At 49.4% G+C, this 14,921-nt stretch overlaps 1 protein-coding gene across 24 annotated transcripts in view; it reads left to right on the top strand.

Annotated features, from left to right (window-relative positions):
* NFIX (nuclear factor I X) overlaps positions 1-14,921 on the top strand; it is a 316,788-nt gene that overhangs the window by 288,653 nt on the left and 13,214 nt on the right. For 20 of the 24 annotated variants that reach the window (XM_053302031.1, XM_053302027.1, XM_053302017.1 and 17 more), the window contains 3 exons: positions 1,610-1,785; positions 4,852-4,999; positions 8,150-8,244. In XM_053302031.1, coding sequence (XP_053158006.1) covers positions 1,610-1,785; positions 4,852-4,999; positions 8,150-8,244 — 419 coding nt within the window. The remainder of the gene's footprint in view (positions 1-1,609; positions 1,786-4,851; positions 5,000-8,149; positions 8,245-14,921) is intronic. The other 4 variants (XM_053302010.1, XM_053302008.1, XM_053302025.1 and 1 more) reach the window with 2 other exon arrangements.

Raw genomic sequence — 14,921 nt, 5'->3', positions numbered from 1 at the left:
TACCTCAGCGAAATGCCGGGTTTAAAAGTGGGGCTTGGTGCAGGGGCAGTACCAGGAACGACCTTGCTCCTGGCACTCCACACATACTGCCTTACCCAGGCTGGACCACCCTCGCCTGGGTTAGGCTGTGTGTGTGAATATCCTTAAGTTCCCCACACTGGGCAAATAACAACTTTGGAGAAGAACAGATTTTCATCAGATCCTCCCATCCCAATTGCTTTTTGATAGGAGATCTGACCATAGTTCTCTGTTGTCTTGTCTATTTTTACCTTCTTTCCAACCCCCTTGAGCCATTTTTGTCTTAGCATCTTGTTGGAAGCTCCTAGTAAGCAGAGCTAGGCTGCTCTTTTTCATTCTGTGGATATGGCCAGGATTCTTCATGCACAGAACAAGAATTATATGCAATTCCTGAGCAGATTGTTCCAATTATACTACTCCTCAACTATCTAAGAACTATTCTCAACTAAGAACGTCCTTTGGCTAATTGTTAGCATAGTTACACAGTTCATCCTAAAGTTTAATTTAATCTGCTTCCTCTCATTTTAGCTCAGTCTCTCTTTCTTAGCTACCACAGAGAATGAGTTTCCAGCTGTCTGTCCAGCTGCCCAGTTTAGCCAATATTCAAGATTGCTCAGTGTACCTACCTTGCCATCATCCTGATTTCCTATCCCAACATCTGCCTAATGTGTTACTGTGTGTAGGAGGAACTTCAGCCACACAAGGGAGTCAATTCCTACCACAACAGCTGGTTCCTGGGCTGGCTCTCCCACTCCATGTTGGTTACTAATGTGCCATGTTAGTTATACTGATATGCTTAGGCACTTTTGCCCTGGTGTACTTGGGGGAGGGTTAGGTGTTTTTATCATTATTAGTAGTACATTATATTGTGCCATCAATGGCCATAGCATTTTGCAGAGTAATGTGAGTTAAAACAAACCAACAAAAACCCTGTGAGGGAGGGAAGAGGACAGAGTAATAAGACATGTATGTAAGAAAATGCAGTTACACGTACGACTTAATTTGAGTTGGGGATGCAGACAGGAGAGTTGGTGGCTTTGGCTGAAAACAGCATATAAACAATATAGCTTGTAGGTCCAAAGACATCAGCAAGGTGCAGTAAAAAACAAAAAGACAGATTATGTAGAAATACATACACACTACCTCCTAATGTATATATAGAGATATACAGATATATTTACACATGTGTTGCATGTTATAGGCTCTGGATGCGTAACACAGAGAACTCAGATCCCCTTGCATCTGCTTGCACATTTTTGCAAATGCTCATCCTCCCGTGCCCTTGTGCAAAACAGCCAGTGTCCCACTCTGCTGGGATAGAGCGAATCCTTATTTCCCGCAAATGAGACGGAATGGTGCCCCTGTCCTCCGCAGCAAGGATGTGTGGGTGGTTGCTCAGTTGAAGCTTGAGCAAATACACCTGGTAAAAGTGGCTCTTGGGCTTTGTGGAATGGACGCAGCATGGCCTGGGGGTTGTTACTGACATCTCTCTCTGTCCCTCTCTCCCATTCTCTCTCTTTCTTTCTCTCTCTTTCTGTCTTCTTCTCTGCTTCTCTCTGTGTTTCTGTCCATCTGTCCTTACACTCTGCAGGAAGCCCCCGTGCCACAGCTTCGGCCCTGCACTTCCCGTCAACCTCCATCATCCAACAGTCCAGCCCCTACTTCACACACCCGACCATCCGCTACCACCACCACCACGGCCAGGACTCGCTGAAGGAATTTGTGCAGTTTGTATGCTCGGACGGCTCAGGCCAGGGCTCCGGGCAGGTAAGAGCCTCACACCTCAGCCCAGGGATGCTGGCCGGTCCAACCAGAACTCAGTCCTCCAGCCCTTCTCTGCCTCCTCTCCCTCTCTGCCTCCCTCCGTCTGTCTGTCTGCCTGCCTGCCTGCTTGCCTGCCTGCCTGCCTGCCTGGGCCATAGGGAAGTCAGTAGCACCACAGGCATTGTTTTGTGGCCCTGTGGGTCTGGCAGAGTGGGCCTTTCCTTGAAGGAGCAGTCTGGCTGACACTGGCTGGCTCTTGGCAACTTACCTTGGCCTTTGCTAATAGACAGGATTCTGAGATTTAGGATGGAAGAACTGCTCTAAGGGAAGCCAAGATACTGGAATAGATTTTATTTTGAGGGTGTGTGAGGGGAATGCAGAGTATTCAGAGGATGGGTTTTTCTTCTGTTTGTCATTTCACCTTGTGTGGGGGCATGATCTCCAGTGGGGCAGCTGTCTATGCGACACAGACAGGCTTTATTCCTGTCACCCCATTTCCCTCCCTCTTTCCCGTCCACTGCCCTTTTCATCACAGTAGGCATTTCTGAAGGGCTTTGACTGTTCAGGAGCATGGAGTATTATGGACTTCATGGCATAGGAGAGTCCCAGAGAGCTGAGTGCATTCTAAAATGTGTGTGCCCCTGGGGAGTTTGTGAAGATGATCCAGAGATGCAAACCTCTGAAGTAGGCTTACCTGAGCCATTTTTGGAAGGGTGGTATAGAAATCGAATAAATAATAAATAATAATAATAAGTACTGGCAGATGGCTGAGGTCTCCATAGGCCTTACAGCATTGACCTTTTCAGATTACTGTGAGCTTTTGGAGGTGGGATTTTCTGAGACATCAAGTTATAGCATGGGTAGGTTTGGGTTCTTCTAATCTACTTTGAATCCAGCTTTCTGGATCGACTTGGTTTGTACTAGAAATGCCTTTTTATATGCTTTTGGGTGATCTGCTTCACCTTTGAGGTTCCTCTCTTGACTCAGTTTGAGCACCACCAAAGAGAACCTTGTGACCTGGCAAATGGGGATGCAAGGTCCCAATTAAATGCATTGCTGGACTCCCCAACCATAGCACGTCAGCAAAATCCAAACTCTGTGAACGTAGAAGAGAAGCATTCTTAGTCTTTAAGCCCCTTTGACTTGAAGGTATTCATCCACTGGCAAAGGGCTAGAGAGCCTTCAGCCCTGCTGGGACTCCAGAAGACTAGCTATGTCAGTCAATACGTCGGCGATGCAATGCGCATATTATCTCCAACTCTCAACAAAAAGACCCTTTATTGTGCAAAAGAAAAACTATAAAGTTGAAACACATAAGACGTTTCAGCATAACCCACCACCCTCAGCTAAACACACAAATAAGCACAGATTTTTAAAAACCTCCTCCATTCCCCAGCTGTTTAATCTGGGAGACTAGCTATGTCAGTTTAAGGCAGCAAAAACACATACAAGGGATTAAGTCTTTCAGTTTCCACAGGACACTTTGCCATCCCTGGCATTGCTCCCACCATGAGATTAATTATCTTGGTTTAATGGAGGGTCTCCACCACTTATCCCAGGCATCTGACATAGCAGTCCGCAGAAACCAGGCTGTGGGGACATTAGCAGAACTGGAAGCCAAGACACTACCATGACAACACATGTGCTGCCTTGTCCTCATTGCTGGGTCCTGGTAGCCCTTGGATGGTTTCCATGTTGATTTCCGCATCCCACTCACAGCACTGGATTTCCACACACACCAAGGCCTTTATCCCTCTGAATCCTGCTATGAAAGCAAGGAAGGCAATGAGGGAGAAACAGCAGGGGAGCAAACTAGTAGACTACAGACAAGATGCAGGAGGGTCCACTGTGGCTTGTCAGGGAAGGGGGCTGCCTCCTTGGTTCCTTTCGAAGGCTGAGATAGTTAGGAGCCAATACAAACCTTGGGAAGCCACAGAACAAGATGCCCTTTTCCTTCCACTTGCCTTAGGCCCTATCCACAAGCTGGACACTTTCCCTATAGACTTTTACAGCCATAGGCCCTGCCCCGAAGAAATGGAATCATAGCATCACAGTTCCTTCGCTTCTTGCAGGCTGCACGTGGCAGGGAAAATCTAAGGTAGGGGAGCCATCTTCTTAAAAGCTGCCAGCACTAGACTTGTGATGCTTTAGGTGTTTTCATCCAGCCCCAGCTTGCCAGTTCTGTGACGTTATAGGACAATTTCAGCCTCTTATTTAAAAGAGGTCTAAAATGAAGTTTCTCTTTCTGTGGTTAAAAGCTAAGAAGTGAGATGCTACAGGTTCAAAGTCCGGAAGGTGGACCTGGATTACTGTTAAAAAATCTCACCATGTTTTCTGAAGACCAAAGTCATGTTATTTGGAGATCTATGGTTGAATTTGCTGAGATGTGGAAATAAATCTTGTATGTACACAAAGGCATTTCCCCCCTTCAGCTCAGGGTTATTTGTGGACAAAACTTATATATGGTTCTATAGATCTGGCCAGTTAAGAGCCAATGTCTACTCAAGCAGAATGACCGGAACAGGGGGCACAGAGCATCTTCTCACTAGTAAGATACCCCTTGCTTCATTCCTTCTCAATGGGCATCCATATGAAGTTGAAGACAGACCTGGCTGCTGTTCTATCTCCGGGCTATATGGCCATTCAAAACAGATCACAGGGTGCCAATCCACTACTATCTGGAAACAGTTTGACAAGAGAGTTTGCAGTGCTGTGTGATAATTCCGGTCAGGACTTGGGTTATCACATATTGCCATTGGAGTGGAGGTGCTATCATTCAGACCTGCCAATCAAGCTGGGAGACACACAGCCTCTGGATGTTGATTCAGACCGGAGTATCTTGTGACAAGAAAAGAGAGCATATGCGTTTGAGAGAAAGGGATAGTGAGGGGACAGGGAAAGCTTATAATCAAAACATGAATTTAAAGAAAAAAGAGGGGGATAAAAAGAATCCTCCCGACCCAAATTGGTCCCTTCTCTTGCTCTCGGCCCTGGGAGCTGCCAGCAGATACTGCATCTTTAACGTTGCCTTGTCTCGTTCACGCATCACTGTATTTATGTTGTTCGCAGCCTAACGGTAGCGGCCAGGGCAAAGTCACGGGGTCATTTTTGCTGCCGCCACCACCACCTGTGGCCAGACCAGTGCCCCTTCCAATGCCTGATACAAAATCCACCAGCACTAACCCAGAGGGCGGAGCGCCGACACCAACGTCACCCTGTAAGTGGACCCAGTGTAACCCAAACCACCAAGCCAAGCACAACTAAATCAGTCTCTCCCACCCCCGACCCCAAAGCCCGTTACCAGGGGTTGAGCAGGGTAGAAATAATGGGGAAAGCAGGAGGAAGAGGAGCAAAGGAAGGGCAAGGAAAGGAGGAAGAGAGAAAAATGTGCGCAATAACAGATAAAGAGGCGCATACGAGAGACAGCTAGAGAGAAGAAAGGAGTGCAGTCTGTAGAGATGGACTGGGCAGAGGGAAACAAGAGGGAGATAAGCAGCAGGTAGAGCAAAATGGTGGGCTTGGGGCACCATGTCGTCATCATCAAGTCTTGTGCTTTATGCTTGTTTTAAAGGTTGAAACACCCCATCTGACCCTTCCCCAAGCTGCCATCACCCCCTCACACCTTCCATCCCATTCCCCAGCGTTTAAAGATGCAGTAGCTGCCCAGCTCCGACACCTTTGATTTTAATTTTAATTTTAATTTTTTTTACTCATTATGTTGTTGGTTGCCATGGTGGCTCCTGGGTAAGGAATGAGGATTTTTTTTTTAAAGGGACAAAAATAAACCATACATATAAAATTCCAAGAATAAGAATTACTGTTAGATATTTTGGTTTATGTGATATGAGGGAGGGTTGCGTTTATGGGTATTCATCTGGTGCTTGAAAAATCAACTTCCATTGAGATCCATAGCAAGCTTCCTGTCATACCCCCTCTCCCCTGGATCGGTGTGGTCTGTGTTTTCTCTGGAAAGGGTTTGCCTGTGGGAGCAGGGAGGAGGGAAAGGTGGGAACCAGGACTTCCAGAGGCTGTCCCCAGGGACTGGTGAGAAATAAGGCCTAGTCATGTGTAGAGTGGGGGTGGGTCAAGAATTCAGGACTTCTGCTCTATCTTTAGGAGAACAGACGTGTCTTATGACTCAGGGTGAGGTGGGGGAGATGTGTGGCTATGAGCTAGGATGCCTGGCTCTGCTCCCAGCTTGTGGGGAAGGTGGAGAGTGGGGGCCCACCAGGCCTGTTGCAGGAGGGATGAGAGTCAGGACTCCTGGGTTTTCCCCTGGCGAAGCCCTTCTCACCACCTTTCTTGGCTTAAGGGAGTCCCTTTGAAGAAGAGGATCAGGTACCACTACCATCTTCCTTTTGCTTTCTCTCCTTCCCTCCTTTTTTATTTTATTTTATTTTTCTGCATCTGTGCTCATGGCATTGCTCACTCTCACGCTGTTCATTTTCTCCATTAAATTGGTGGTGGTGGTGGTGGTGATGTGGGGCGGGGGGGGGGCGAGAAGCAAGGTGGGGCAAGATGTAGGCATGACAGGAAATGCTGGAGTGATGTACGTGCTGGCTGCTGTCTTCCCCATTCTTATAAGGGGGCTAAGAAAAGTGTGGAGAGCACTGCAGCTGTTTGCAGGGCTGAGACCAGATACCATCAGGCACTGAAAGTGGAGCTACGTGGTTAGCAGGCTCACCTTGGTGTGCTGTTGCTGGATCCAGCCATCTCATCCTGCAGATTGGGGATTTAATTATAATGGTGGTGGTGATTCACAATTGTCTCAAATCTATGGGGTGCTCAAATGCTCCCCTGGGTTTCAAACAACTCCTTGCCTTTTCAAAACTAGAATGTCACCAAGAACACTGGTCTAGAAACTTTTCTTCCATTTTCATTTGCTCATGTTGTATGTGCATTTTTTTTTTAATAAGGGGAAGGGTGCATTCAAACACTCTGGTCCCCCTGCCTAGTGGTACTGAGTAGCCTGAAGTGGTCCAGTTCCAGCAACAGATACATCAAGGGAGTCTGCTGAACATGGAGCTCCACTCTTCGTCCCCTTTAGTGGCTGGAGGTCAACAAATAGGAAAAGAGCCCCAGCAAGCTTTTAGTGGTGGGTCAGGAGCCCAGGGGTGCAGACGGAGCCTCAAGGCTAAAGGGGGGCTTTTCCTTCTTGCTGCCAGTCCCTGGAATCACCTCCATAAACCTGGCTTTGAGCTCACTAAGCAAGAGCTGCTGCCTCCCCATCAAAGCCTTACAAGGATGGGAAGCAGGGGATACGGCTTCAGGCACCGAGGGATGTTTGTGAGGAGAGGCTGGGTGGAGAAATGAAAAGCCTCACTGGGCTCGGGTGTGTGTGTGTGTGTGTGTGTGTGTGTGTGTGTGTGTGTGTGTGTGCGCGCGCAGACCCACACATTAGCGTGTGGCTGCAGAACCTCTTAGGGACTATTCGCAATGTTCCTAACTTATCTCGGCCTGGACTGCTTTCCACATGATGGGAGATCAACTCCGGTTTGGGGGAATGTCCCGTGCCTGCTCTCTACCTCTCAATTAGCCTCACTGCATGCCCTGCCCTCCTCTGCCACCAAAGTGAATACCAGCAAAGTGAGCTCAGTTATTTCTGGCACACAATGCGATGCCCAGGGGAGGCACGCAGACCACGCGACTCCATCTCTTGGCAGGCCCATACATGGGGATGTTCTGGGAAACCATCAACCCCGCCAGTGGGCAGGAGGCTGCTGTCAGAATTCTCAGCAAAGAAGCCCCTGGCCACCCCTGGGGGTGAAGACGAAACCGGACCAGGAGATGGACGTGGCTTTAGGCCACTAGAGAGAGAGAGAGAGAGAATGAGAGAGAAAGAGAGAGAGAGAGTGTGTGTGTGTGCACAAGAGAATGGAAGCCTGTGTAATGAAGGCCAGAATCTCCTTAACTCAATCAGCAAGGCTGGTACAAGACTGCTCTGCATGGTCCAAGAGGAGCACCCTCGAAACCCTTGTAATGCCACAGAGGATGCTGGGTCATAGCTTCATTGAGGCCCCTAAAAATATTGCTGCCCCAAGCAATTGTTTGGGTTGTTTGTGCCGGCAGGTTGGCTATGTCCATCATTACGCCCAGAAATCCCTCTCTCTCTCTTTCTCTCTCTCACGCAACAGCAGGCCTCCACTCACAACCTACATCTGGCTGCCCCACTCTTTTGAGCCCTTTGAGGAGAGGGTGTTCTCAGGAGGGAGGGGAAGGGGGGGGTTGTGTCCAGGCTCCCTCTGTGGATTTTGCTGTGTAAGTCATCGGACAGGGCTGCTTGCCCACCCTTCCTATCCATGACCACCATCAGTGCCATCCGCCTCGCCCAGTGGCCCTAACGGCCTCACGTCTCTTTCCCCTCCAGCATTCTCAGCGCCAGGCTCCTCCTCCTCTGCCAACCGGTTTGTCGGCATCGGACCCCGGGACGGCAACTTTCTAAACATCCCCCAGCAATCTCAGGTAGGGGGGCCAGTGTCCTAGGGCAGTTGGGGGCAGTAGCCCACATGTAGCTTGAAATGTATTGGGGGTGGCGTAACGGGAATGGTTCTGCTGAAGGGATGGGTGTGGTGAGGGCCAGGTCCCAACTCATGCATGTCTGCTGAAGCCCTTAAACCCCAACGTGTTTATAAAGCACCACAGCCTCCTCCACAGAAGGGCAGAGCCAAACTGGGTAGAATGGGCAGGTAGGATGTGGATTGTTTTAATTGTGGGGATGAGATGGAGTTCAGTGGAGTTTAGAATAAAACATGAGACTGGACATCAGGACTCCTCGGTTCTATTTTGGGGTGTGCCACCAAGTCCCTTGAAACCACCCTTAGTATTACATAGGTTTGGTGCCCTTGCAGCCAGTTCTGAAACACCAAGTGTGCTTTCCATGACAGGGAGCTGAGGCTCAGAGAGAGTGTCTTCGGCTGGTGAGTTTGTGACTGAGATGGAATTTGAAAACTGGACTCCCCAAGTCCAAAGGGTTGTGCAGTGTGGAGTGTTGGATTTAGGGGCAGGGAGGGCTGTAGCTTAGAGGCAGAGCACCTGCTTTGCAGGCGGAAGGTCCCAGGTTCAATCCCTGACACCTCCAAGTAGGGCAGGGAAAGATGCCCTCTCTGAAACCCTGGAGAGCCCCTACCAGGAAGCTTTTCACATGAGGCTTTGGAAGCCCTTTAATTCGCATCTCCTCTGGAACGGAGGGGGTGTGTTCACATATCAACTAGATTTACCCCGAAGTCCCTGCGGGTTATCGGGGAGCAGTTCACACACAATTCGGGTTTTTCACTGTGCATTAGAGTGTAATCTGATTTATATCTGGGGTTAAAAAAAATCCACTGTTTGTGGCGGATTTTTGGGACAACTTCAAGTTTGCAGTAAAGCCTCCCTATAAACTTGCACTAAAACCTGTTGTGCGTAAAAGTCCCAGGCAGTGTAGACTAAGGTAGGTGGACCAATGGTCTCACTCAGTATAAGACAGCTTCCTACGTCCCTGTGATGGAGAAGACCCAGTCAGTCCACTCAGCCATGAAGCCCACTGGGGACCTTGGGCAAATCACTGTCTCTCAAGGCTGTTCACATGTTGCAACTTTCCTATACAGGTCTGTGTAGGAAGAAGTGTCAGTTATCACTTGCACATGTGTATTTTTCACTAAGTGTACAAGCTACATAGATGTCAGGAAGCTGCAGCTTCCTAACCTGTTTACACAGTAAAATACATGTGAGAGCTGCACTGACAGGACAGGGTATAGCTTTTCTAAATAAATGTGATCACAACGGATGTGATTGTGTGTGGGCTTCATTTGCTTTTCGACATGTTAACCCAGGATGGGGAAAGGCAAAAGAAACGATGCCTGCAGAAGTCCAGTTATCACAATCCTGTCCCAGGCTGGCTTGTTTTGTCCCACCATCATCTCCCCATTCCAAACAAGCTTCTTTCTTCTAGACCCCCTCAGCCTCTCTCTTCCCACCTTGCCTTTAGCTTGTGGCCGCTCAACTAGCCTCAGCAGCACCTCTGCCTTTCAGCATTCCAAGGCAGGGCAGGGAGGACCGTGATTGGCTCCCCGGTGTCACCTTTGGAGGCTCTGTAGTTTTGTTTTGTTACATCAGTAACGAATCATATGAAGGCACAAGAGGCTGGATCTAGTTAGAAGGTGGCAGTGCTGACAATTATTTTGCAAAGTATCTGTGTGGGGAAGGAGGGACCCCTAAGAAGATAAGACAGCAAGAGTAGGTTACAGTGATAGGCATGGCCAATGTCAGGATCTGACATGACTGGACAGCTGCCAAGGGCCCTCAGAAGGACCCACTGCTGATCTCTGAGACCACCTCTGTGCCCATAGCTTTCAGGTAGTTGGGATGCAGCGACCAACTTGGGGTCTGCCCAAGGGCTCCTGAAACCTGGAGCTAGCCATGGTGACAGGAGAGACCCAGCATACCAGGCCCAATGATGGACTTGCTTAAAAGTCTGCTGAGTAGAAGCCGGTTCTGCAGGTGAACTTTGGCCAAGCCCTTCCCTTGATACCAGTAGCCAGAGGATAGTTGCAGGGCTGTTGCCTCTCTTTGTGAGAGTTGGGAAGTGTACTTCCAAACTCCCATCAAGAGCTGTGTGCAAATACATCCTTACGGGCAAGGATGGGGCAGGGCAAGTGATGAAGTTGCCAGGACTGAGGGTGCACGCAGGACAATGGCAGTCAGCCGCAGTGTCCTTCTGGATAGATTTCTCACCAGCAAACTGCTGCTGTGCATAAAGCTTGTGCTGAGCTTTGGAGACTCCGCTGTGCCTTCCCATGCTTTTTGGACTGAAGTTTTATAAGGCATCCATCCCTGATGCCAGCTCCTCCTAGTTTACCATGGAACTTCACTCTGCAGCAGCCACCTCCCTCCAGCCCCACGCACCCCAAAGGCTTTCTGGAAGGGATTTTGAGGGTGTTTTCTCACCTGAGGCTTAAATTCATCCTTGTGCCTGTCTTGCACTATTTGTGCCATATGTGAATGTTGCAGAGAGAGCAGAATGCAGAAGCAAAACAGGATGTCCCTTCTTCCTAACATCGGCTTTACATTCACATTACAGACTGATTTAAGGTAAAGCTCATTTAAGCCTCATGTTTAAGGTCTTCAGGGTTGTTTCCAGACGGCTCAAAACTATAGATTTGGTCCTCTAGTGCAAGAGTAGCCTCTGCCTGGATCCAGCACTAGTAGCGTGAGATCTTGCTCCTACAAAATGGATGGGTACAAGTGCAGAGCAGAGAGTGCAGAGCCTAGAACCAAAAGCAAAACATAAAACAAAACAAAAAAAGGTGGGGGTGGGGGTGGGAGAGAAGAAAGGAAAGGAAAGGAAAATGGTTTGCAAAACAGCAGGTGATTGCTAGCAGGAATGAAGCCTAGCCTCCCCAGTTTCCCGAGTTTTAGAAGGTTGCACAAGCACTCTTGTACAAGTAAGTAGCTCAGGGTGTGCTGAACAACCTAAGCAGAAATTAGGGGGAAAGGTAAAGCCTTTTAAAAAGCTCTCAAAATGGGATGGGATGGGCAGGGAGGAATGTGTTGCTCAGCACCAGTGGCATGGTGGGCACTTGCTAGTCGGTGCCCATGGTGCTTGCACAGCCACAGTCTGCCGGCCCCTCCAAATTGCAGCGAAAGAGAGAACTGGGGGGTGAGGGGTGGGGAGAGGCCGGATATTGGTGTTTCTTGCTGGGAAATGGTGAATCCTCTGCAACAGCCATGCTGCCTGAGGGAAATGTTTGGATCCCCTAAAGTGACGGAGAAACAACCACCGTTCCTTTCCTGTGCCGTTAAACGACAGACTGGAGTGACATAGGGATATTTTAATCCTGCCAGTACCATGACCAGGAGGGGGAAAGTGGCATAAGCATGAAGGGTAGAGCAGCAGAGAGAGCCTGGGAGAAACAGAGCAGAGGAGAAGCCCCGTCCATCCCCCTCCAGCCTGTTCTCTGCCTGACTTCTCCTGTCCCGCACAAGATTGCTCTCAGCTGCCTCTCCTTCCCAGCCTCCATTGCTCCCTGGTGGCGAGTGAAGGAGCCGGAACAGAGCAGGAATGGGATCTGCTCCCCTTCCCATCCCATAACCAATGTCACGTCTGGCCCGTCTGGTTTCCCTGAGCAACCAGACATGATGTCACACCCAGATGAACTTGGACTTGGGGGGCCGGGCAGGGAAACAATGGTCCGGAGAGAGGCTGGACCAGGGCCCAGCACAGCCGCAAGAATAGCAGGGGCACTTCCGCCAGCAACTTCCCTACTTTTTGCTTTTTCCTTCTTTTCTGTTTTGCCTCTCTGGTTTTATTTCACGTCTCATTTCTTTTTTCCCTTCTCCTCTTTCTATTTTCCTTCTCCCACTTCTTGCTCTTTTAATGCACTCCTGTCATTTTCTTTATAGCTCTGGTACTTCTTTTCCTCTGATTTTCTTTTGACTTTTTGAAAAATGTCTCATCTCTTCTGGGATATGCGGAGTGGGGAGGAGGGGGTTGCTCTGTCCCATCATGCATAAGATGGTGAGGAGATATTAAGATATTTCTCAGCCAGCGAACTGCCAGGTGGGCTCCTAGCTTTGCCAAGGGCCTTCTGATGTGTGCATATGTGTTTTGTGTGTGCAGGGGGGAGATATTCCCTGCTCCATTGGCTAGGCTACAGTATATTGGCGGGGGGGGGGAGGGCAGATGTTACCACAGTAACCAGTGACTTTTCTGAACTCTGGATTCAGGCAGATGGAGGAGGACAAAAGAGGGGAAGAAAAAGACAGACAGAATTGGGCAAAAGAGAGAGCTGAAGAAGAGAAGGAGAGCGCCTGCCAGTTCCCCCCACCCCACCCCACCCCACCCCACCCTCCACTGTGGCTTCTGGCTGTTGCCCATAGGAACAGCTGCAGGTCCCGTGAGGTGCGATAGACCTTTGCTTTTGGACACACTGCTTTTGTTGCTGTTGTTATTAAACATGCATTTAGTGGCAGCAGTGCGTGCAAAATCCAGCACTGGCCCATCTCTGCCCACTTGGCTCAGAGTTTAAGGCTATGCCCGTACCACAGGTAAACTTGCTTCTGTTCTTTTTGATGTGGCTGGCATGTTCCATGCCTTCCTGACTAGTTGCTGGCTCTTTGCAGTGCTGTGGCTTGGCCCAAACCAGTCATTACAGGGATGTGGCTGTTGCCGACCCACTTTTCCCCAGAAATAGCTAGTTAAAGATGATCTGTGACACCATAGTCCTCAGACAGCCACAGGCCAGGGAGATGCATCCTTGGGGGCTGCCAGGAGCGGCAAAATCACCCCCACTTCTCTGTGATATAGTTTTGTTTTTCACTGTGGTGGCAACTGGCTAATGGTGTAGAATTAAGAAGAATTTAAGAAGTCGCCAATTGCCACACAGAGACAGACTCAGCCCAAAGGGGCAGTTGCATCTGTTTATTCACACAGCTCCCCCACCCACTCACTTATAAAGCTGGTGGGGTGGGGTGAGGGAGATCTGATTTTTGACTTGGAAAGAACCATGCAGGTGAGAGAAGCAGAGCCATCGCCACTCTCCCACCATACCTTGCCACGTGAAGCCAAGCTCCAGGATTGGAAGTGAGCTGGGCTGAGGAGAAAAATGCTTGAAGCAGCAGAACGCAGTGAAGTGGGGCTAGGGTGAGATGCATTCCCCTTGCCTGCTTTGTATCTGAAAGAGGCAGACTGGGTGGTACAAATACACGTGGCTGCCACCGTCATGTCTAGTTTGGCCTTTACTGTTTGCACTAGAAGGCCCCAATGCTAGATCCATCCACTGCCTCTTTTTGCAACACTGGCAGCTTCTAGAGAGGTGTGAAGCCCCACTGAGAAACTTTGCACATTTAATTAAAACTTTATTGACTTACCTTGAAAACTCTCAGATATTTTACCTGAGGACAAACCTCCAAATCTGCTTTCAGGAAAATCCAGTTATCGTCAGGATGGGTAGAACCAGTTCAGTCGACCCACTCCCACCTCCCCACCAAAAAATGTCTCTAGTCTTTCTGAAATTCCTTTTGCCAATGAATTGTGACTGAGGAGATATCTCCCAATTCACTTTGAGTTTCTGTGGCAGCTCTAGCAGACATGGAGAGAATTTGTTCCTCCTCAACCCAGTGCAGTTTTCAGCACAACAACACAGATTGCTGTTGGGTCTGGGATAGCAGTCGGAATGCTGTGGGTCTGAAATGGGCCATTGATTAGGTCTAGGAAGCAACTGGTGCTGAGGCGCTCAGTATGTTCTCTGCGGTGAGGAGCAGGGGAGGTGATGGTCGGGGGGGGGGGGGAGTTACCTGAGGAGTCCATTCCAGCATTTAGCAGGCTGTGGGATTTAGCAGCACTTAGCAGACAATGTTTGGCAGACAACTAAGCAGGCCTACCTTCTTCTGGTGATGGAATTTAAATGAGGGAAGGCAGCCTTGGAAGACCAAATAGCCCAGGACTGCCCAACTTTGGCCTTCTAGCCAATGGGAAGATGGGAGTCGTCATTCAGCAGCAGCTGGAGGGCCAAAGTTGGGCAGCCCTAAATAGCCAGTGAGCAGGGGAGAGGCATTTCACATTCCAAGTGCCTTGGCAATCCTCTTGGATCAAAAGGTGGGGTGAGAAATAATACACCAGTAAAACCATATCTGATCAGTGGTGGCTCTAGTGGCCACCACATGTCCGGGGTTATTAGCTGAGTTCAGTTTTGTGCTCCTAGTCCACTGCATGAGGAAGTGGAAGAAAAGCCTCTGCTGTGCCTTTTTGAAGCAAGAGCAGGGTGGTGCAGGTTGATGCCATCCCAGCCCTACTCAGTCCTTGCCCTAACACAGCAGTCACACTGCTCAGTGGCCCATCAGCGGCACCCGTCTTAGGTCCATAGGTATACACAGGAGCTGATGTAGCCTGATTCTACTCCAGGATGGTTGAGGCAAGGTCAGCTGCAGCACAGAGTTTCCAGAGAGTAGTCACACGGCTGCGGCGGGCTTGCTCAAGGCATCTGAAAGCAGATACGCTATGACACAGAGGGACATCTGGAGATAGGTTCAACCCTCACTGCCAAGTGGACGTTGTCATAGTGGAGTGACAACTCCTGACTGGCTTGTTACTGAAGCACAGCATTCTGATTGGCTTCCCATGTGCATAGTCTCAAGTTCCAGCCAAACCGAGAACAGGGACA

This window comes from Hemicordylus capensis, chromosome 2 (genome assembly GCF_027244095.1).
Source record: "Hemicordylus capensis ecotype Gifberg chromosome 2, rHemCap1.1.pri, whole genome shotgun sequence".
NCBI lineage: Eukaryota > Metazoa > Chordata > Lepidosauria > Squamata > Cordylidae > Hemicordylus > Hemicordylus capensis.
This window is presented reverse-complemented; position numbering and strand designations above follow the sequence as displayed.